The sequence below is a fragment of the Urocampus carinirostris genome, chromosome 15, assembly GCF_059441175.1.
Source record: "Urocampus carinirostris isolate Australia breed hairy pipefish chromosome 15, RoL_Ucar_1.0, whole genome shotgun sequence".
NCBI classification, from domain to species: Eukaryota; Metazoa; Chordata; class Actinopteri; order Syngnathiformes; family Syngnathidae; genus Urocampus; species Urocampus carinirostris.
The window spans coordinates 21169815-21194020 of NC_142363.1; the positions used below are offsets into that span (position 1 = coordinate 21169815).

General features: G+C 39.0%; 1 protein-coding gene across 1 annotated transcript in view; it reads left to right on the forward strand.

The window, feature by feature from the left end:
- Positions 1–21690, forward strand: part of ltk (leukocyte receptor tyrosine kinase) — a 139334-nt gene extending 117644 nt beyond the window's left edge. The window contains exons 23-29 of the mRNA XM_088354741.1: positions 8419–8548; positions 8623–8720; positions 10025–10117; positions 10360–10461; positions 17337–17471; positions 17555–17645; positions 19768–21690. Of these exons, the coding sequence (XP_088210867.1) occupies positions 8419–8548; positions 8623–8720; positions 10025–10117; positions 10360–10461; positions 17337–17471; positions 17555–17645; positions 19768–20646 (1528 nt within the window). The 3' untranslated portion in view covers positions 20647–21690. The remainder of the gene's footprint in view (positions 1–8418; positions 8549–8622; positions 8721–10024; positions 10118–10359; positions 10462–17336; positions 17472–17554; positions 17646–19767) is intronic.
- The last annotated feature ends 2516 nt before the right edge of the window (positions 21691–24206 follow it).

Genomic DNA, 24206 nt, shown 5'->3' on the forward strand with positions numbered 1-24206 from the left:
TACAGTTGTACTTTAGGCCTACGCAGGTGTCTTTACCTATGTTTCATATCAAGGCACCCTAAAATAATACCAACAAAATCCATAAACATCTGTTTTCAAGGGGTTCTGCTTTCATGGGGTCTCTTACGCCCTCTGGCGACCAAATTGGGTACTGCAGCTCCCGACCACCGACCACTCCAAGCAGCCGAATCCAATCTTCTATCGGCTCGGAAACACCGGGACATTTTGCTTGTGTGAAAGAAATGCACATTTCCCGACCTACAAGTACTTAAAAAAATCATATTGATATGATAGTTCAAAAACAGTATTGTTTTTTGACAATCAGTAAAGAGGCGCTGAAAAATACACACTACCCCTTTAAAGGCAATTGACTATACCTTTAATTTGCGGTTCCTTTATTGTTAAATGGCCACTGCTAGATACAGTAGCTGATACCTTAAAAAGGCTGGTATTTAAAAATATACCAATACCTGGAGTCAGTAGTCATTCATCCCAATAAATATAAATTATTTCTGGTTTATGCAACAGTTTTTGTGGTTTGTATTCTTTATATGCCAACATTTCATCCTCTTGCCAATCTTCTGTCGCACAATAATCCTTCTGGCTCAGCTTTTACATCACCACGTCTGTCCTCACTCGGCCTTCATCAATTATTTCAAGGCTACATGACGTCTTTTTTTATTTTGCATGCTCGTCCATCACGTTGCAATACAACATCGGCTTGAAAGCCTCGAGGGCTGTTTTGCGTTCTCAGGCACTCCTAAAACATTTTTTCGCATTGTGAGAGCTTTGATAATGTGAGTTTGACTTATTATCTTGTGCGCTATATCTTCTGGGTAATGACTTCCACATCCGCCACTGAGGCTCCGCTCCTCCGACACGACATAAAGACCGTGACTTAATAATCCTGCTGTCAGTGCTTGAGCTGCCTAAAGGGCTGCTTTGATAGTATGCACGTGCAGGTTGGAGATTCACTCCAGGTTCACTCCGTCTGATCTCAAAGAGACTTTATAGCGGGGAAAAGTTCATTTTCAGTTATCAGGAAATGACATTTAATAGCTCTTATAGTTTTTATTCAGTCTCACACGAGAACTTCGATTTTATTTGCAACAACAAATGGTTCTGTTCCGCTGTATAACATTAATGATCATGATTTGCATGTTCCTAAGAACATAAGGATCTGGGTGTCACTCTTACTTCAAACCTAAAGTTTATCACGCATATCGCCAAAATTACCAACAAAGCCAATAACATAGCATCAAACACTTACAGACACTTTTACAACAAGAACCCAGCATTCTTAGTCCGAATGTTTTGCGTTTATGTTAGACCCGGGTTAGAATATAATAGCGTTGTGTGGAACCCTTACTTACTCAAGGACATTAACCTACTGGAAAGAGTTCAACGTCGGTATGCGAAGCGGTTACCTGGGATGCATAGCTTGTCATATCCAGAAAGACTACAAAGACTGAACCTGGACTTTTTGGAGCTCCGCAGAATTCGATTTGATTTAATTTTTGTGTTCAAAGTACTGCATGGAATGATCGATGTGCCTTTTGATAAATTTTTTGAGTTCTGTCGTGTTGATGGTTTACGTGGTCACAGATATAAGTTATGGGTGCCTAGACCTACCAGCAACTTGCATGGAAACTTTATTTCTTTCAGGATACCAAAAATTTGGAATTTTTTGCCTGACCGGGTTATTAGTGCAAATACGGTGCAAACCTTTAAGCAACGGTTGGCAGGAATAGATTTGTCAAATTTTCTTAGGGGAGGGGGCGTAAGGTGACCATATTTGGCCATGCTCACTTTCAGCATTAGGTTTTTTTTTGTGTCATGTTTTGATTAATGTATCCAACAATACCTTCAATAAACATTTCATTTCAATTTCAACAATCTTGCTTGACATGCAAAGGAAAATCCATGTCACGAGCAGTCCCAGAGGCTACCACTAGAGACCGCTCTTACCTGTAAAGCTCAGCCAATTGCTCTCTGTATTAAAAGTTGTAATTTGCCTTGTTAAGCAATAATAAACCTTACAAAAAGGCTGGGTAGATTGATGCAAATAGCGTTATTATTGATACTGAGTGAGTAATTGGATCATATTGATACTTTTGTCCTGGAATAGAAACTGTCTTCCCTAAAAATATTGTTAATAGGTCGTAGGATTATACATGCATTACAACATTCAAATTTGATCTAAATGTGTTTATTTGCGCTACTGAGTTTATTTTCAAAACCTTATGCAAAGTATTTGGCATTGTTATATGGTATTTGTATTTCTATAACATTGCTGCTTTTTCGGTTTGACTCCCTTGACTTTTACGCCGAATGAATGAATGAATAATGCAAATATTTATATTTTTCACTGTTTGCATTATAATTTTTTTTCAAAATGTCTTTGTTTACTTCATGTTGAGGTTTTCGAGTTTTTCTCTTGCCCTCATGTAGGTTTTAGATCAGGGGATGGTGTGATAATAGTCTGTAGTTTGCAAAAGTGCAGCTCGATGAGATGATTAAGGGCATCCCAAATAAACTTGACTTGACCGGCAAGAAGTGACTAATTATCAGGTATATTTTTCCCATCAGTCCGATAACTGTTACATTATATTACACTATGTTTAGTCTGATAATTATCGTGGACCCTTCCTTAGTTAGTAACCAGTGTCGCCATGTCCGCATCGTATTACAAGCCGTATGCGTTAGAATTATATAAAAAAAGTAGTGACTTGTTGTCCTGAATTTACAGTATTTTCATTTATCAAGCAATGACAAATGATAGCAGTTTTTTAGTATATAAAAGAAAAATGCTTAGACTAAAGTGATTTTGTGTCTGTAAAGTAGGTGAGTACACGAGACCTGCCAGGTTGAATATGAAATATTTCTCATCAGAAGATTTGTGCAAAGAGGAAAAGTGCTTACCCTATGCGTGCCAAATATTTTCCGTCTTTTATATAGTTGGACTGTGCTCTCCCTCAGAATGAGCATGCTTTACAAATGTGGGAACTGACTTCTTTGGTTATAAATTTTAGACTAATATAGCAGAACAAGAAAGCAATAAAAACGGTGCCCCGACCACATACCGCAAAAAGTGAGGGGGAATGTAAAAAGTACTCAACTTTTAAAGAGCAATTGCATTATCTTATTGGAAATATTTGCTTTTGATTTATTTTATTTATTTTTCCTTATTTTGAGATATCTTTGTAAGTAGTTACGTTTTATTATAATCAGACGTAAATACTTAAAAGTGAGCAAAAATATGTGTTTATTATCTTACTTTTACTATTTAACTTTATTAAGATAAGTTTTGGTTATGGATATATATAATTTTTTTTAATTAGCACGAGCATCCTGATCACGTTATAATGCTCTTTTCCCACCTTATTTCACAATTCAATTAAATAGTTATTGTTAGTAAAATAAGAAATGCAGTATTTAGTTAAAATTAACAAAATTTGTCTGAACCTACACAGACGGAGGACCCAGACGCGTAACGTTGTTACACAAGCTTTATTTTGCGGGAATGGGGCAGAGGCAGACGAGATCGAGGCCGGACAGAACAGATGGGATCGCTACAGGACACACGGGTAGATACCGGACGGGACAGACGGGATTTATACCAGGTACTGGGGTAAGATACCGGACAGGATGAGACAAACGGGATCAATACTGGATACCGAAGACCGCAGCAAGATACCGGACAGGATGAGACAAACGGGATTGATACCGGATACTGGAGACTGGAGCAAGATACCGGACAGGACGAGACAGGCAAGATCGATACCGGATACTGGAGGCTGGAGCAAAATACCGGACAGGTTAAGACAGACGGGGTCGGTACCGGATACTGGAGACTGGTGCAAGATACTGGACAGGATGAGACAGGCGGGATCGATATCAGACACTGGAGACTGGAGCAAGATACCGGGCAGGAGACAGACGAGGTCGATATCTGATACTGGAGGCGGGAGCAAGATACTGGACAGGACGAGACAGAGGGAGTCGATACTGGACACTGGAGCAACATACCGGACAGGACGAGACAGGCGGGTTGATACCGGATACTGGATACATGATACCGGACAGAGTCAAAACACAAGTCTTGCAAGTGCAGAGGTTTGTTGACGGACTGACAAGGAGTGAATGAAAGCACCGACTTTAAATAGGAGGGAAGCCCATCACGCAACGAGCCACAGCTGGCGCCAAACAGGCGGGGCCAAGTGAGGGCAATGATTCAGATTTTCAGATTCAGATTCAGATTTACTTTATTGTCATTCGTGTACACGTGTATACAGAACGAAATGTCGATACATCTGACCCGCACAGTTTCTTTGAGCGTCAGCCGGGATAGATAAGATTAACCATGTCTTCGTCAGAATTTTGGCGCAGCAGTTCGTCATCTCGCGGTTCGATGCCTCTTCCAGTTGTTAAATGGTCCAGTTTATTGTCCAGAGAGCGAATGTTAGAGGGGTTAGCCTTTAGCCTAGCTGTTAGCCCGGCCCGCTTCTTCGTCACGCCGCTGTCTTGCCACTCTGCTTCGCTGCTTTGTAGGCCGCTGGTCTTGTAGGTCTTGTTGACATAGCAGTCCGTGGCTAATAAACACTCCCGAGTGGTCGTAGCACCGAGCGCTTGATGTCGAGTGGTCGTAGCACCGAGCGCTTGATGTCCTCGTTCGGCGGTCACGCCGCTGTCTTGCCACTCTGCTTCGCTACCTTGTAGGCCGCTGGGTCTTGTCGACATAGCAGTCCGTGGCTAATAAACATCGAGCGCTTGATGTCTGGATGATCGCATATCCAGCAAAAAAAAACTGCGATCGTAACTTAATCTGCAGTTCGAGCCGACTTTGTGCGCCATCAAAACTGAGTCGAAGACTGGATCTTATGGCCGACGCGTAAAAAAACCGTTGCAAGTCGATGCAGCCGCAGCCATCAGGGCGCCGCCATCTTGAATTATGAGCATCTGTGACAAAATTAGCTGTATATTTTTCTTCTTTTGCAAAAAATAATTCTTAAAAAATATAAAATTATATGCCCATTTTATTTTATGGGTTATTCTTTGAAAAAAAGAAAAAAAGTATATACTTGAAATAAACAAAATTATGTGTATATTTTTTTTTTGATAGAAATGTTCTTTAAAATATAAAACACTACGCAATTTATTTGAATGGTTATTTTTTTTGTAAAATAAGAAGTGCATTATATATGTAAAATGAACAAAATTTTCTGTATAGTTTTCTTATTTTGCTAAGGAAGTTCTTAAAAAATATACAAAACAGTAATATAAGTAATACACATGAACTTAATGAAATGAAATGAACTTAAAATGATATGGCTATTTTACTTTGTTTGCTGAAAAGAATTCACAAAAATGTATAGAATACTACAAAATTGATTGAGCAAAATTACTAATGTTGCTCATACAATTTATTCAAACGATTACACTAAATTTAGTATCTAACAAAATTAAACTGCACCGATAAACTTTTAAAATATATGATATGGCTTTCTCAAAAAAGGAAATAAAAATGTATATCTATTTGCGTTTATTTGGGTCAAAAAGATTCCCAACCCGTGTTCTAGAGCGTTTTGCAGTTATTCTAAAACTAAGATGAAATGTTTTGTATATTTTAGTTATGAAAATATCTTGTTTTCCTTGAAGTAGAAACACAGCAGACGCCTGTCGACATTGTTTTTACGAATAAAGTCGCTTTTCCCAATTTGGTTTTAAAAAGATTTATTCTTGAAAGAAAGGCTTGCAAATTCTTGGCAGGAAATATTTTGTTGGCACAGTCAGGATATGTTCTACGTTGTTTATATCTTTCTATCGCTTTGGATTGCTCCTCTGTGTGGTTCTTGTATATCGGCCAACCGGCTGGCAGGCGCAGAGCCTCGATTAATCAAAGGTTGCAGGGTCTACCTAAGCATATTTACGCTACTTCCGATGCACATTTTTGCTTACAATAAATGCTTTTTCTAGGGGTGGGGTGACAGGAACCTAATTACTGTAGTGAAAGAAACAGCAAGCAAAATCTTACCACAGTGTGGTAAGCTAAGATTTGGAAAATTGGAGTTGATGTAAGCAACGGATGTCCAGAACAAAGGGTAGACCCAATCGCGTAACATTTCTCACAAGTTTATGGAGATAGAGAGAGGAAGGGCAGCGCCCGCGATCCGGTGCTTGCAAGACGCGGAAAGCAAGTCCCTCTCGCAATCGGATCATGATCTGAATAAGGAAATGGATCTTCCGGAGCGGGAGGTGGCGGCGTCAGGGACGGAAGATCAGGTCGATAGCCGGTACAGGACAGCAGAAACGTGGTCGGGATCAAAAACGGGTCGCAAGCCGGGACGGGAATGCAAAAACGGGGTCGGGATCAAAAACGGGTTGTAGCCGAAGACAAACGGGGAGATCAGGAGCGTACAGGTGGAAAAACGGGAGTAAAAACGGGACAGGCGGGAGTCAGGGTCAAAAAGGCTTACATTGAATCAACAGATGTTCGCAGGCAGACTGACAACAGGAGACTGACATTTATTTTATTTTTTTTGCCCGCGACCCTACTGAGGATAAGCGGTGCAGCTAATGAGATGAGATGAGATGAGATAGATATTTATATATATATATATATATATATATATATATATATATATATATATATATATATTTTTTTTTTTTTTTTTTTACAAAATTTTTTTCAAAAATATCTTATTTTCTTCCCCTTAATAACATATAGAAAACGTTGAAAAACATTGCTTCAAATACTATTTCAATAACAATAACAATATGATTTTCTTTTGCACAGTATAAAATCTAGTAATTATGGCATGCCTCTGCCATTTATAGCTAAGACCAGGAGTCTCCAACGTGGTGCCCGCAGATAGCCCCCTAAGAGCACCCGAGTAGCCTGTGGAGTGGTCCTGAAAATAGATCACCAGTGATGGGTAACTCAATTGAAGGGGTATGCACACCCACTAGGTTTTTAGGAGCTTGGAGAACCAAATAACCGATTGACACAGTTGAAAAAATGGAACTTGAGTAATAAGTGAACATTTACAGCATCAAAATTTGTACACAATATTGGTCCCAAAGTTAAATAAAAACAATTGGATGTCAAGACCAGAACGGAAACAGGACGGGAGAGCTGACGTGGACAGGATCAAAACAGGTTGTAGCCGAAGACAGACGGGAGCAAAAACGGGACAGGCGAGAGTCAGGGTCAAAAAAGGCTTGCCTAGTATACACTGAGTTTCGCAGATGGACTGACAACAGGTTGACTGACAGGACTGGGTTCAAATAGTGGCAGGGAGCCAATCAGAACCCGCGGCAGTGGGTGCCAAATGAGCGGGCACAGGTGAGTCACATCAGTAATCATGACATTGGATGATGCTTTTGGTTGAATTTTTTTTTTCCAGAAAAAATGTCCAGTTGGGGATTCAGTCACAGTCAAAGTTAATTCAATCAGGGAAGTTAGGAAATAAAATGACTACTACGTGATCACTGGTGGCGAAGGGTGGCAGGGTTCGATGATCAAAATGGCGACCTCGCCATCCATCTTTAGTCATTAGGCCGAAGGATCCCGGGAAGATGACTGGAGCTCCAAAGTCTATCCTATCGTCAACTGGGGCTTCTCAGTTTCCAGGGTTTTTTAAAAACCTAACCAAGCTAAAGGGTCTCTCCTAACTATAAAGTGCATCACACGACTTCCTCTTGGTTCGATGGACTTCTTTTCTCTTGTTTTGAATCTCTCATGGAAATTGAAGATGATTATGATTGCGATATCTCTCCAGCGAGGTTGAGCGCGAGTGAGTATCGCATAGTTTCAGGTCTCCTCCAAAATAAAACTTCCAGTTTCCCAAATAAATTGACATTTCTCTCAAAAGGAAAATAAAAATGATTAATAACACAAAATACATTTTAAAAACCTTTTGTTGACACTCCTTTTCCAGTTGAGGTACAGTGATTTTCTAGGAAATTTGATTTGTAACTGGCATGAGAAATCATTGACATGGGCAAAAATGATGTTTTAGTATTTGACTGTGCTTATTATTATTAACCCTACATATCGTAATTAAAATTTGTTCATAACATAATAATAAAATTGTAACGACATAGTAATAAAATTGCTGTTTTAGATATTCTGCTGCCCTTCGTGCTAATCAGTCACAAAAAAGTAGCTCTCGGTTCAAAAAGGTTGGCGGCCCCCAGAACACCATTCCTTCACTAAATGTAAACAATCTTTTTGCACTCACAACGCCGTAAGTACAAGTCTTTTCTACAAAAGTTGGATGGTGCAAGACATCCATCTATTTAAACAAAGAAATACTATGACATGTTTTATGAGTTTACCCAGATCTATATTTCAAAAACCTAATGAAAACATAAAAAAACCAAAACATTACCTTCTTTTACGACTTCATCCTGCAGCAAGTTCAACCACGAGAACATCGTCCGTTGCATTGGCGTCAGTCTCAATATCCTGCCACGTTTCATCCTGCTGGAACTCATGACGGGAGGAGATATGAAGAGCTTCCTGAGGCAAAACAGGCCACAACACGTACGTCAAATCACATTTTATTCATGCTGGTTTTTACCGACTCCGATTTCCAACGTGAGCCGTGCTGCTTTCAGGGCCAGGCTCCCTCATTGAGCATGAACGAGTTGTTGCAGATGGCCCGGGACATTGCACGCGGTTGCCGCTACTTGGAGGAGAATCATTTCATACACAGGTATTCGCTAAGTCTACGAACATCCAAATATGATAAATTCTTACATAGGAACTTTAACAGCAAAACAAATGCTCAAAGGCAGGGGTGTCAAACATCAGGCCCGCCAATGGATTTAATCAGGCACGAGAGACAATGCTCCGAGAAGCACAAGAGAAAAGACAAGTATCTTCGCGGCAAACAATGACCTGCAGTTTTAAATATGTCCACTGGATGTCATTAAAGCCAAGCGCTACTGCAATTCACCCAATGTAGCTGTTTTTTGCAGACTACCATTTATCAACCATAGAACATTTGAGGAAACACCTATCCTGATGTTTTACTAATTAAAACAGAAGTCACAGACACAGAGTTTAAGGCAATACGGTGCATAGATGTCTTTCTAAACCGCAAAATTTGCTACAAATCTGTTTTTCATCCCCAGCGTTTGGAAATTTGGTTAGTGTCAGAACCCGAACAGACGGTGGACCCAAATGCGTAACGTTTTCACACCAAGTTTTACGGTAGTGGGGCAGTCATGCGCGGGAACACAAGCGCCAGCGTTTCGGCGATCGCTGGGCAGAAGAAGTGGGGGAGAGAAGTCCGGCGCGGGAAAACAGGAAGCCAGTGGCAGACGAGCAGGATACCAAACAGGACAGACGGGATCGATACCAGATACAGGATACACAACAGGACGGGACCGTTACCGGATACAGGACGCACGAGCAAGGTACCAGACAGGATGAGAGAGACGGGATCAATACCGGATGCAGGATGCACGAGCAAGATACCGGACAGGACGGGACAGACGGGATCGATACAGAATACGGGATTCACGAGCAGGATACCGGACAGGACGGGATTGATACCGGATACACGAGCAAGATACCAGACAGAACGGGACAGACGGGGTCGATACCGAATACAGGATGCACGAGAAGGATACCGGACAGAACGGGACAGATGAGATCGATACCGGATGCAGGATACCAGACAGGACGGGACAGACAGGATCGATACCGGATGCAGTTTTGCCATTATTTTTATTGGTCTGGCCCCTGTGAGACTTGCTTTATCTACCATGTGACCCGTGAGCTCAAATGAGTTTGACAACCCTGCTCTAAGAGTTTTTTTTTGGGAAGTCGAAAGTCGAAAATGTACAAACTGGCACCATTGCATGAAATTTAACTCATCAAGTAAATAACCAGAACCCTATCTGTCCAGCCCTTTCGCAGTTTTTCTCTCTGCCTTGAACCAGACAAAAAGCGAACTGTTCTTTTTATTTTGCAGTTTTTCCATACTATATTTTCATAAATGTATCCTCACAGAGATATTGCGGCGCGGAATTGCCTACTTACCTGTCCTGGACCAGAACGGGTAGCCAAGATCGGGGACTTTGGGATGGCCAGAGACATTTACAGGTGAGGGAGGACCCAAGTGTCATGATCCTATCAAATATTCTTGATATAATTGTAGATTTCCAACACTGTCATTTAGACAGGAGAGTATTAACTCACCTTATAAAGAACAGTTGTGCCAGAAGAGTTTTGCCAGAAGATCAAGATTTTCATGTCTTACTTGTTACAAGTCAATTCCCTTTTTTAGAAAAATGTAATAAATAAATAACGCATTGGGTCACATTCTTACTTATTTTTTTACTCAGAGCCAGCTATTACCGAAAAGGTGGTCGTGCCATGCTGCCGGTCAAGTGGATGCCGCCTGAAGCTTTCATGGAAGGAATTTTCACCTGCAAGACCGATACATGGTGAACAATCATTCTATAATATCATTTACTTTAAACACAATACAACATTAGGTAATTCTCACAAATGAATGAAATCCAATAGGAGAGTAGAGTGCAATAACAGTATTCATGAAAACATGATTTCAAACACACTTCTAAAATACCCTATTTTGTAATGCAGTATGTACTGTATTCACTTTCACAGTATATTGCAAATTATACATATTTCATAATTAGTTCGTATAATATTTCATTTTTCTTTATATTTTTATGTTGAATGAAATATCAACATCTCTCATCTCATCTCATTAGCTGCACTGCTTATCCTCAGTAGGGTCGCGGGGGTGCTGGAGCCCATCCCAGCAATCATTGGGCAGTGGGCAGGGGACACCCTGAACTGGTTGCCAGCCAATCGCAGGGCACACAGGGACAGACAACTCGCTCGCTCGTTCACACCTAGGGACAATTTGGACCGGCCAATCCACCTGAAATGCATGTCTTTAGAATGTGGGAGGAAACAGGAGTGCCCGGGGGAAACCCACACAAGCACGGGGAGAACATACAAACTCCGCACAGGAAGTCCGGTACCTGGATTTGAACCTACACAAGAGGTCCCCAAGACCTTAGAACTGTGCCGCACACGCGCTAACCACTGCGCCGCCGTGCTGCCCAAAATATCAACATGGGTACTGCAAATTCCAGACTATGGAGCGCACCGAATTAAAAGCCACATGCGCATACTCAATTTGTTTTTGTACAAGCTGTACCGAATTTTAAGCCACCGTGTTAAACAGCCATAGAAATGAACTAATTCACGTACATTTCTTACATTTTAACAAAATGAGCAGGTACATGTTTAGATGAGAAAAGTAACACATCGTGCTGCAATTAAGACTCTTTTGCGGACTGGGTCTACAGCAGTCAATATTGATTGAATTGGCATTAAAATACATGCAGAACGAAACATTCTCCAAACGAAACTTAATGTACTCTATTGACGAATAATCAGAAGCCCAATTTGATTTTTTATGTAGTTATATGATTAGTCACATGATCTGAAGCCCTCCCCTTCCTTGCACACATGACAAAGTGATAGAGAGGAGTATTACTATTCAAGTATTACTATAAATATCACTATAAAAACATACATTCTGAATTTTATTTAGCACATTAGGTTTTATTTTGAAAACGTTTTTGTCGCACTCCTTCGTATATGTTAATATAGACTGCTGCGCTTACTAGTTGATTCAGATTGACAGCTAAGAACAGAGTCTGCAAACAAGTGTCTTAATCATGGCACAATGTGTTACATTTCTGTCCTAGACATTTCCCCGCTGATTCCGCCAAGGCCGCAATCTCACGTACTAGGGACAGAGTGCATCTAATAATGCTTGTCGCTAATTAGATGACGAGGCATTTGGCTACCGATGGGACTTATAGTTACTCCCACCATTTACCCTCACTTTACTGAATTTCCGACATTCAGAGGACTGGGAAGAAATCACTTTGTGTCAACACCTGTCACGTGCCCTCACAATGCTTTGTTTTAATTAAAAAGTCGGGTTACCGTAAAATAGCTGCTAGGCGCAGGCTAAAGTCACCGCTGACATCTGCCTTGCAAAAAAAAAAACAAGGAAAGAAAAGGACACACTGTATTGTAAGCTACGGTGTTTGAAATGTAGAAAAAAGTAGCCGCTTACAGTCCGGAATGTAAGGAAAGTAAAAGGTACAACTGCTAATCCTACAAGTAACATCCATTTTATTGCAAACACCACTAAAAGTACTGAAAGTAGGGCAAGCACTACAACAAAACTGCTTTCGGGGTTCGTTCACTGAATTTTAAAGTTTGTTGGAAATGTCAACGTCAGAATATTTCTTACATCACCTTTAAATTTAGCCTCATCAAGCTAAATGCCTCTGACTAATGTTAATTGTCAAGTTCTTGGATACAGTCTGTCACCGCAAGGTCGACTTTACGGTTTCACTTTTAATGCAAGCACACCATGCACCCATTTTATAAGGAAAAAAAACATACTCACAAATACAAACCAGATGTCACTGTGTAAAATAAAATCCTCAAATCCATGATAGTACATTGTTTTTGTTAGCCAGTAAATGTCATCATTATTAAAGAGGTCCAGTTGAAGAACAGCAACCATATGGTTGGTTTGTAAATACGAAAGGCAAGCCAAACTAAAGCAGGACGTTTACACAAAAATAGAATTGGGAAGGATCCATGTTTAACCCAGCCAACGAAACACACACACACGATAAATGAACGAATCATGACGGCTTCTTGAGCGAAAACATCTCGTTCTTTCCAGCCAGCGTGGACAGATGAATGAGGCTTTGTGCAAAAAATGATTGTGCTGTTTGGTGCATTATGCCTCGAGAGCGTTGTACCTCGCACAGCAAGTGTTAAACGTCATTACGAGATGAAACATGAACTTGAATTCAAGGATGAGTCTGTCAAGGGGGAGACATTAAAACGCGCAGTGTCCAGGTACGGAAAACAAACACAGACCCTGAAGACCTTTGTCACTACTAAAAATGCCACCACTGAAGCAAACTATCACATTGCTCACAGCATAGCAAAGCACAGAAAAAAAGTATGTGTGTTATTTCAAGTTTTGATATTTTCTGCAACAAGATATCATTGATGAATGGTATGGTAGCTGTCCATAGCAGTTGTTTTTATTGTAGTTCATTGTTGCTGAAGAGTGGTTGATTCTGGTTAATTCTTGTGGCAAAAAGTTGAAGTCGTGGATGGCTACAGGCCTTTCCACTTGTTATTCAAATTCACTTTTAGTTGATTGATGAACAAGAATAGTGGAAGATAAATTGGTCAGTTATACGATTTCAATGTATATCCATGTTGTACATTTGCACTGGTGTAAAATTACAGCTCTGTTGGATATAAAACACACTGAAAAAAACACACTGGCACACTGATGATAGTTTTTGTGTGATATTATGCGCATCCCCAGATGTAAACAGTCAGCCATATTGGATGGGTGCAGTAGAAAAGATTTGATGTTATCACAGGTCTACACAAAAAGGACCCTGATGTATGGTCATTGCTCACACAGACCTTAACATTGGGTACATCTGCACAATCAAGTGACATCCACTACAAAAGCTACCTCATACATTGAGGCTTAAACAAATAGAAAGATATTCCCCACTGTTGTTCACCACAAAGGTGCGTGGATTCAACAATAGGTTCATAATTGTACTTGCAGAATCGAGTAGAGGGAAAAAAAGATAGCAGGAATGGCTTCCGAATGTAAGAACTGATTGTTACTTTATTAAATCCATCTGAGTGTCATTGTTATAGTGAAAAATAGTTTTTTATAATGCTGTTCTCTTGTCGTGGACTTTATTAGACTACTTTTAGATGGTGTGGTATTAGTTGTTATTTATGAACAAAAGAAACAAATTTGGAGCCGCATGGGGTGATCTTCTGACAATGTAACTCAGCCTTCGGATGATTGTCACAACAAATGAGATGAGGATGACATTGTTATTTAACATTCAGTCTTTGTTGAGCATGAATAACCAACAGCTAAATTCCATAAACTTCATTTGACAAGTCATTTCACAACAGGGGAATCTTTATTATGTAAATAAGTATGAAACAGTTGTCTCGTAAAATTGAAGTCGATTAAATAGAAACAGCGCTTCCGAGGAATTTATGTGTCCATGTGGGACCAAATTCTAATACTGTGTCGCGGAGGTGTACATCCTTTGAATTACGGGCCAATTATCTTACTACCAAACCAAACAAAAAACAAATTTAATTATTAGGATGCTTGTTATTATGGTTTTTTGAGAGAGTTCCGGATTTTTGAGAAGTGAGTGACACAGATAAATTAATACCGCATCGGCAAAACTATTTGAATATGAATTGTCATAATTGCCCAATTTAAAAATAGTTGCAACCGAGATGAAAAAAAATATACTAATGTGAACTATATGGACAGATTCCCTTTAAAGCAGGGATCTCAAACTCAAAGCCCAGGGGCCAATTACAGCCCCCAGGATGACAGTTTGAGACCTCTGCCTTAATTGGATAGTTAAAGGGACATCGTGTATTTTTTGACAGCTGCATTGTGTCGTGCAGATTGCCTTCCAGATATTCTTTCCTTAATCCATTTGTCCTATATGTTTAAGTTTTAGCTTTTATTAAAAAAAATATAATACATAAAATGAGTAAAGACATGCAGTGGTATGAACTCTATAGAATAGAAACAACAGCCTGAAAATGACCATAAAACATCATTTTCTTCTCAGTTTTTGCCCAGTCTTTTGCATGGTTTTTGTTTTTCGGTTGTTAGTAGCAACGAAAAGGCATGAGGTCCATAATATATCAAATAGATACAAATGTCTCCACCTAAGAATAATATAAGATGAAAGTTAATATATTTTTGTTTATTATTCAATATTAATATTATCGTTCTTTTAATGAGTGATTTTTATACCACTAAGGGGAGCTAAATAATACACAGTCCCTTTAAGTCAAGACCATACGGATTATGGATTATTTTGATTTATTTTAATAGTCATTCTAAATCTTTATTTCTTTATGTTTTTATTTTTAGAACTTAATTTGTAAAATAAATAAATAAATAATTAAGAACATTAAAATGTTTGAATCCTGTTTACTCGGACCTTAGCTCCGATGGCCCCCAAGAAAATTGAGTTTCAGACCTAAGCTTTAAGGGGACAATTTAATATGTAGTGTATTTTAGGGGCAATGTTCCCTCTAAGCTGTGTGTGTGCGCAATTGCACACTACCCAGAGCTTTTACGTGCACAAGAAAATCTAGCCAGCTCACAAAAATCAGGGCCGAAATTGCTAATTAAGAAGCCAATTAAGTCAAAGTTACAGTGCATGAAGGTAAAACTACACGGGTTCCCCTGACGTTGTGTTCTAAATGCAGTATTTTGAAGTCAAGGTCGAAGTCGAACAAAGTTGAGTAGAGTCAATAGAGTTTTTCAAGAACCGGCTTCTTCGGCTCGGCTCACTAAAGTGAACCGGCTCTTTCGGGTCCTAAATGGCTCTTCATGTTGTTTTTGCTTCTTTCATCCCTATATGACCAAATATTATGTAAAAATATGCACAAAATGAATCAAAGACAAAAAAGAAAAAAATACCAACATAAAAAAGTAGTGAAAAGCTGAGAAAAAAAGAAACAAAAGGAAGAGAAAAAAGAAGGAAAAATTCAGAAAAAAGCCAGAAAAAAGAAGAGAAAGAAACAAAGGAAAAAAGTAAATAGAGAACATGAAGAAAAAAGTAACACCTAGGAACAAATAAACACAATGAGATTTTCTTTAAAGGAATTCAAAAAAGAAATAGAAAAAAACAGGGAAAAAGAAGAAAAAGTTTGTGTTGCCTTTAAATAATTTCCAATTATACCAAGTCAATCTTGTTGCCAACATTGTACTTACACTAAAAAATGTGATTAAATACAGTTGTGTATCGTGCAACCGACTAAATAAGCCCCCAAAAATGGCAGTATTATGCGACAAAAGATACCAGGAAAAAAAAGTGGAAATCTTGTGAAAGAATTGTTGTAAAAAAATGACGTTTGTAGGCCGTACAACCTTTGCAATAATACAATAGTCAATTCATTAAAAAATGAAAACATAAATGTAACGTGATGTCAGGTTTTGGTCATGTTTGAAATTTATTTAGTTGCAACACTTGGGATTGCTGTTGCTCACTGTTGTTTCAAGCGTTGCTCACCGACTTTGTTTGAACGCTCAGACCTGTGGAAAATTAGAGGGAACATTGCTTAGGGGTACAAAAAAAACCTTAATTCAGGAAAATAAAATAAAAAATTAAATACTAGGCAAAAATACCTAAACAAACATAGGTTGAGAAATTTGTATTTTCTCTCCATAGTGGAATCCCTACTTTGAAGTCACCGCCATGTTTATTTTGTATCTTGCTGCTATGCTGTGCACTGTGGAACTGTTTTTTGTTCGCATGAGACAATTCAGTGCCATCTATTAGCCTAATATTACACACTGGGGCTTTTGACAATATCTGTTTATTATTTGTTATTGCAACATCCATTGCAGCCTGGTCATCCTAGAAGGGGGATTACCTCATGTGCAGTCCCTTCAAGGTTTCTTCATTTTCCTCATGTTGAGGTTTTTGAGTTTTTCCTTGCCCTCATGTAGGTTTTAGATCAGGGGACGGTGTAAAAAATAGTCTGTGGTTTGCAATAATCTGTGGTCTGTGCAGCCCTTTGAGACTCTTTGTGATTAAGGGCTATACAAATAAACATGACTTGACTTGACTTAAAAGTAAAATCATCTGCCAATTTGGTAAGATTTATTTTTTGCAGGGTACAGATACCATTTGCACATAAAATCATATTAACTAAATAATGATAAAAATTAGTTTGAAAGAAATACATTCTAACCCCAACCCCCCAAAAATCCTTAATATAACATTTATTCAATCGCTATTTCCTTTTAATTTAGAATCTTAGTTTGATTTACTGGTTCCAGATTATTAAATAGCCACTAGAAGTCAGCTGATATCAATATCAGGCACAATCATGAGTACTGATACTTTAAAAGGCTAGTATCAGCATCAATATTGATAACAGGTAATGATATTCGTCCATCATTCCCAATTATATATTGCAGTGCAAATAAATAAGAAAAAACTTTGCTGTGTTATAACCCTATGTATCATACATACAATACTTATTTGAATATTTAAACCAACAATATCACTAACAATATTAAATGCCCGTTAAATTTCACACTAGATAGGTAAGCAGATGTTCCAGAGAGCAAATGATTTACAAACTGATAAAAAAAAAGAAACGATATAATGTATGAAACGTACCCAGTAGTGGATTGCATTTTACTTTGCAGGTCGTTCGGAGTACTGCTATGGGAGATCCTGTCTTTGGGCTACATGCCTTACCCTTGTAAGACCAACCAGGAAGTGTTAGAGTTTGTGACCAGTGGAGGGCGCATGGACCCACCAGAGGGATGCCCTGGACCAGTGTGAGTCATCATCATTCGATAATTAAGAACAAAAACAGCATATACTCTTGAATGACGTTCATATTACCACTTCTTGTGCTTAGTTATCGGATCATGACCCAGTGTTGGCAGCATTGTCCCGAACATCGGCCCAACTTTTCAACCATACTTGAAAGGATTAACTACTGCACTCAGGTAAGCTCAATATTTATCATTTTATATTGAATTATTATCATTGATGTGGCGGAGATAAAATGCACAATACAGACGTATTCGAATTTATCTTGGTACCATGAAATTTTAGTAAATGCTTTGTAAGATTCACCGCCGTTATATTGAACCCCAATGAAAGCTACAAAGGCAATAAGTAATAAACGAGACTATTAAATTAACATCCCCAACTGTGGTGAGCAAAACTGTGCATAATTGAATCATTGACTCATCTCTTATATTGGATTTCAAAATTAGTCACTTTCATATTTTTGCACCCTTAGGTTTTCAATTTGGTTGTAAATGTAAAACTTCTTCTTGGACTGATGAATGTGTTTAATATTAAGAATGTTTTGTCCCTATATACACGCATTCAATCCTTTATATTTTTCTTACATACCTCAAATAATTAAAAATATTTGACTGTTTTAAATAAATTCAACAATGCTTGGCCTCCTCTCTATCACTTTCTCATGTGCACAAGGTATTTGAGCGCTTAAGATCAGTCGAACGGCTCTGAATTTCTACAAACTGTGATGATTACAGGCTTCTAAATTTTAGTCAGTACAATACTCTGAGTTTTGCTTTGAGAATGTTTTTTCGCACTTCTGCCTATGAAATGAAATAAAATTAAGTGATCTGCATTAATATAGCGCGTTTCAAGTCAATGACTTCCCAAAGCGCTTTACAGTGTGCTTCACATTTCCCAATAGCGGCCTTGTATTGCAGCCATGTAAGATGCTAACCTGCTTATTGGGGGTACTAGGGGTTCAGTGTCTTACCCAAGGACACTTCGACATGTAACACGGCCAAGCCGGGATTCGAACTGGGATCCCTTGATCCCAAGACGAGCGTTCTACCTCCTGAGCTACTGCCTATATGATAATGCCGAGATTTGACTGCTGAACAAGTGTACTGTATTAAGATTGAAAGCTCCGGAAACGGAACGAAAACAAGTGTTTTAATCGGGACATAATACGTTACTTTTCTTTAGTATACATTTCCCCGCTGATTCTGCCAAGTTTGTTCCCTTGGCTGTGGTCTTGCTAGAATCTCGTTCGTCTATTCATGCGTGGCACTAATTAGATCCAGTATTTGTCTAACAACACGCCGCATAGTTGCCAGACCCTAAACGGCAGACGGATCATATTGCAAGCTGCAAAATATAGAGAAAAAATTGTGGCCTGTAATCCAATATGCATGGTACTTTTTCTCCGAAGGCGTCATAAATGTTTCCAGACGTCAACGTAGTGTTAGGTATTGATAGTTACTATCACATCAATTCCTGTACATCTGGGTAGCATTAGTAGCAGAGACCATACTGAATGGATGTGAGTGTATGTTTACCCTTTTTTGTGAATAACCTTGAAATCTGGCAAAGCTATAGTATTGTAAAAGCGGACGTCACATGGATGTTACAGGCTGCGATATGACAAAAAATGTTCACTGATCGATAAACAACACCCTGCTAGAGACAAACAAGTGGTAGAGGGATTAGGATTCATTTAAGACTCTCTAGGACTTGTTTTGGTGGGCGAACGGCTCACCATCATCGGCCAGGCATTTAAGAGCCCCAAGGCCATACCCTGACGTAGCATTGCATTCTCATGGCCAGGCAGTAACCTCCACTCACTGGATAAGGGTTCACTGTTTTTTGTCAGGCTTTCAGAGACACTCTTGGTTTTTTCTAGAGTTCATTCCACCACGAAAACAGTGCACTATTTTCTACTAGGCTTATGGTGAATGTCAGAAGTCCCATTGACTAAGGGAGGTTTTCTCCCACAGCCCTCAACTCACATACAAAAAACAGTTACATTACGAGGAAACGCCTTAAATCCAACAAAACTAGTGTAGACCTGTGACAACATCAAATCTCCTCTACTGCACCCGTCCAATATGGCTGACTGTTTACATTTGGGGATGCACATAATATCACACAAAAACTATCAATCAATTTAGAGCGCAATCATTGTGGGATAGAGCCGTTTTCCTCGTTACCAACAAGATCTCAGATGAAAGCTGCATCATATTTAAAGCTGTGATGTAACAAAAATGTAGCTGCATATTGTCCAAATTTAAATAAATACTTTCTTATTTATCACATTAGGATCCGGACGTAATCAACACACCTCTCCCGGTGGAATTTCGGCCTAGCCCAGACGGAGACAGCGCCGCCGGCGTCATCCGTCCGCCTGACCGGGCACCCAGCAGCTTGGCACCTATCCATGTCTCCTTGACCTCCTCTACACTCTTGAACATGGGACCCTCAGCCCAAACCAACCCCCATCTACTGCTTCCGAGGGCCCCGCCCACCCAGCACGAGCCAACACCATGCCGTGAGGTGATGCCTGACCGCGCATTGGAAGTGGCGACCCCTGCAGCCCCTGTGGGAGGCAGTTGGTTGCTCCCAGAGCCGCTGTTGCGCCAACCAACCAGTTGCTTAGGGGGGCAGCGGCTAAAGAACAAAACCAAGAACTTGTGGAACCCCACATATGGGTCCTGGGTCTTGGAAAACCTCAAAGGCAAAAAAACGCTGGCTCGGGCTCAGTCTGTACCCCACTCAGCTTCGGCCCAGTCCTTAGAGTGCTCTAACTCCTCCCACCTCAAACACCCCAGCCCCTGCACTCCCAAGTCACTTCACGGCAAGAGCCAAACCATCCTCGCCCCCTCCAAAGGGTGCGTCGACCTAGCTAAACTGCAGAGCTTCCCCTGCGGAAACGTCAACTACGCCTACGACGAGCAGGGCTACGAAGCTGAGAGTTTGCCCTTAGTGGGCCTGGCAAAAGGCCCAGAAGCCCTCAAAAACACCAATTCTGTCCCTAGCGTGTCATCAGGGGCAGGTATAGCGTTGCCCAAGCTGCTGCTCAAGCGTCACGCTAGTTACGGGCATGAAGACGTGAGGAGACACACCAAAGCTGAGAAACCTGCACGGGACCGAGATTCTGGTTTCTCTCTGTCTGAGGACCTGAGCGTCACTCCCATCTAAAGCTCTGCATAGCCCCTTTTTTCAAGTCATGAAAAATGATACTTCCATTTTCTGAAAAGCTTAGAATTGTTTTTTATAGTTTTGGTATTGTGGCCTGAAAGCAACAACAGCTTAGCAGTGGAAGCATTGTAGCATGGAGATTATTTTGACCCTCGAAGTGTTTTGTTGCCACCTTGTGGCAATTTTGGATGAGACCATTGGCAGTTTCAGGAGCAACTACAACAGGGGTCGATAAAAAGTTAGGGATCTTTGCTCTGTGATCTGGCTCGGAGATAAAACATGGGTCTTAGTAATTTTCTCTGCGAGTTTGGTTTCCAATTTTAGTGTATGCAAAGCCAAATCACCGCTGAAAGTTATTTGTTCAGTCCAAGATATATAGCGCAAAGTTTTAACTACAGTTTACATTCAGTGGTACACCAACAGACTCCGTTTCGGCTGTGCATCTCTAAGGAGTCCTTTATATGGAAGCTCATTTAACAATCTACGTTCACTGATAAAACACTTTATGACAGAAACCCACCGAAGAAAACAGACCCAAAACTTTTTACCCAAAAGCTTTAGCCAAGCACCCAGAGCAATTTCATTGGGTGAGCAGTAGGAATGTGCGAATCTATACACTCCTTCTTCTTGCCCAGTGCTGTCTGAACTGAAGGTACAGTATATACATTGGTATCTTCTTTTGCAGTATTTTGTGACATCTTTACAAAAGAACTTTGCTAGCACCTTGTTTTGAAACCATTATTTACAACAAAAAATCCAGTCTAAATGAGCCTCAACCATCTTAAGCAACTGCGGGCGGGAGACAATTTTTAAGTGGTACATTGGTTGAAATGGGACACAGGCTCTGGCATTATGATCATTTCATAGATTTTATTAAATCATCAAGCGTCACACAGTAAAATAACATGTGCTAAAGAATTAGCTTTTTTCTAGAATGTGGGTTCGGTGGTTTAATTGGATTTTGTTTCAAAATATATGGTGTTGCTCTCACAAATGGCTCTTTTGAGTCAAAAATGTTCCCGACCCCTGAACTAGAATGTTTTTGTTTTTGTTTTTACATGAAGCAAAACATTTAACATAGACGTGCTGACTTTTTAGACCCACTGTGCCAGCTTGAACTCATGTAATGGTTCTGTTGATTGCTATGCTGGAAGGAGAAACTTCTACACTCCTCTGCACTGTGATTTGGAGAGCAGGACTCTTTCATTGATTTTTTTTCCGTTTTTTCTAATGCCAATTTTGCTGTGCGACAAAAGACTTGGATACAAAGCCAGAGAGACATGAGAACAATGACATTCAAGCTGAACCCATCGTGTGACCGTATTACAGTCTTATTGTCTCCAGAATGCTGATTTTTGTCCAAACGTGATTAATTCAGGTTTCAGAGAAGACTTTCGGGACTGGTTGAGACGGAATAATGTGAAAAACACCCTGGTTCATATGTTTTGAAGAATATGTATTTTTCTATTCACTGTAGAGCTTTTGGAAAGAAGGACACTTGGGAGTGCTGTCATAGTGATGTCTTAATTATGATGATGTAGCAATTTGCAGCCCTTTTTCTACTGCTTTTAGAATTTGAATCAGGGGTGGAATTGAATGGTATTCCGAATTACTGAGTTGAATTCAATGGAAGCTTGCTTGTATTTTATATTTCAACACAGGTAAAAGATTGTCATGCACTTGAGGTTAATCGATACCAAAAACAAGCAGAATTGAAATTTCTGAAACATATTATAAAGGTAACATGTAGGTAGCCCCTCAGAATATACTTTTAGAAACAGTAACATTTTGTTTTTACAGTATCTCTTATATAGAAAATATGGTCTGTAATTGACTTAGAAACATTAATAAAAGTAGCTTGTAACCTACCAATAAAAAACGAATTTTTAGCCCCTCTTGATATAGTGTACCTGGTAACATTTTGTTATTACAAGATAAAGGGAAAATACGCGAGTTATGAAGGGTTTTTTTCTCCCACAAAACAATAAAATCATAATTAAAATGTTAGCATCATTTTAGACAAAAGTAACTGGTAGCCTACCTGTAAGAAAATGAATTTCAGCCCCCCCAAATTATACTTTTAGAAGGTTTAACATTTAGTTATTCCAAGACCCCTATACAAATATGGTAGTTGTCAGGGTTTTTTCTCTCACAAAAAAACAGCAATTAAATCATAATTGGAAATTTGGAAACATTAGTAATAAAAGTAGCCCGTTACAACTAGTGCTGCAACAACGAATCGACAAAATCGATTAAAATCGATGATTAAAGGTGTTGGCAACCAATTAGATCATCGATTCGTTGAATCACATGATTTATGAGCCACCAAGAATGTTAAATCAATGCAAATTAGAGTGAACACTATTTCGTTGTGACGCTGGGAATTGTAGTACCACTTCGGTCCGGCAGGGGGCGCCCAGACAGCTTTTATGAAAAAACTATGTTACTTTTTTTATTTACTGTACGACATTTTGACCCTAGCATCATTTACAAACAAAATTGACATGAAAGTTTCAACTTTGTAGTGTTTGAGTGTTTCATCATGAAATAGAGTTAACAATTTTTAAGGGAACAGACAGAAACACAGATAAAAAGAATCAGAAAATAAGTATAAAATGAAAAAAGTATAAAGAAAAATAATAGTAATGACATTTTTAAGTCTACCCAAGGGGCAAATTCTTGAGCATATATCATTTTCATATTGGCAATGTTTATCATATTCCAAAATGTAACCCCCAAAACAAATTGGTTGACAGTATTTTGAAAAGTGGGTTTGTTTACATTTTTTTTCGTGGATAAAAAAAAAATCCACACAAATTAAAATGTATTGCTTTTTCTTTTTTGTTTTGTATGATAAGTCCAAATTTAACATGATCAGTGGATAAGGTGGTATATTTGCAGATAGATGCATACATTTCTATGATTTTTTTTTTTAAATTTTCAAGTTAACTGACAAACACTTATAATTTTTTCTATTGTTTTATATCATAAAATATTTTGTTTTGTGCGTCTATTTGTCCAAAACTAGTATATTTGAATAAATAGGAGGGAAATTAGAAATCTGATTCATCTATTAATTGAAAAAAAAAACGATTCATCCATCATGAAATTAATCGTTTGTTGCAGCCCTACCCGTAACCTACCAAAAAATAAATTTTTAGCACCTCAAATTATAGTTTTACAAAGTGTAACATTTTGTTATTACAATACCTCTAATGTAGAAAAATATGCTAGTTTTTACTTTTTAAATAAATTTGGAATTTAAAAAGTGTTATAAAAAAGAGCAACCTGTAAAATGAATTCGTAGCCCCCCATAATATACATAAAGAATGTGTAACATTTTGTTATTACAAGACCTTTAATACAGAAGAAATTATGCTCGTTGTGAAGGTTTTTTTTTCTCACAAAGGCAGCAACCAAATGATAATTGAATTATTAGAAAACGTTTTAAACAAAAGTAGCGTGTGTAAACATTTTAGCTGTCAAAAAATATACTCTTAGATAGTGTAGTATTTTATCATTAGAAGACCTCTGTCATTGGAAAGATACGTTAGCTAGGA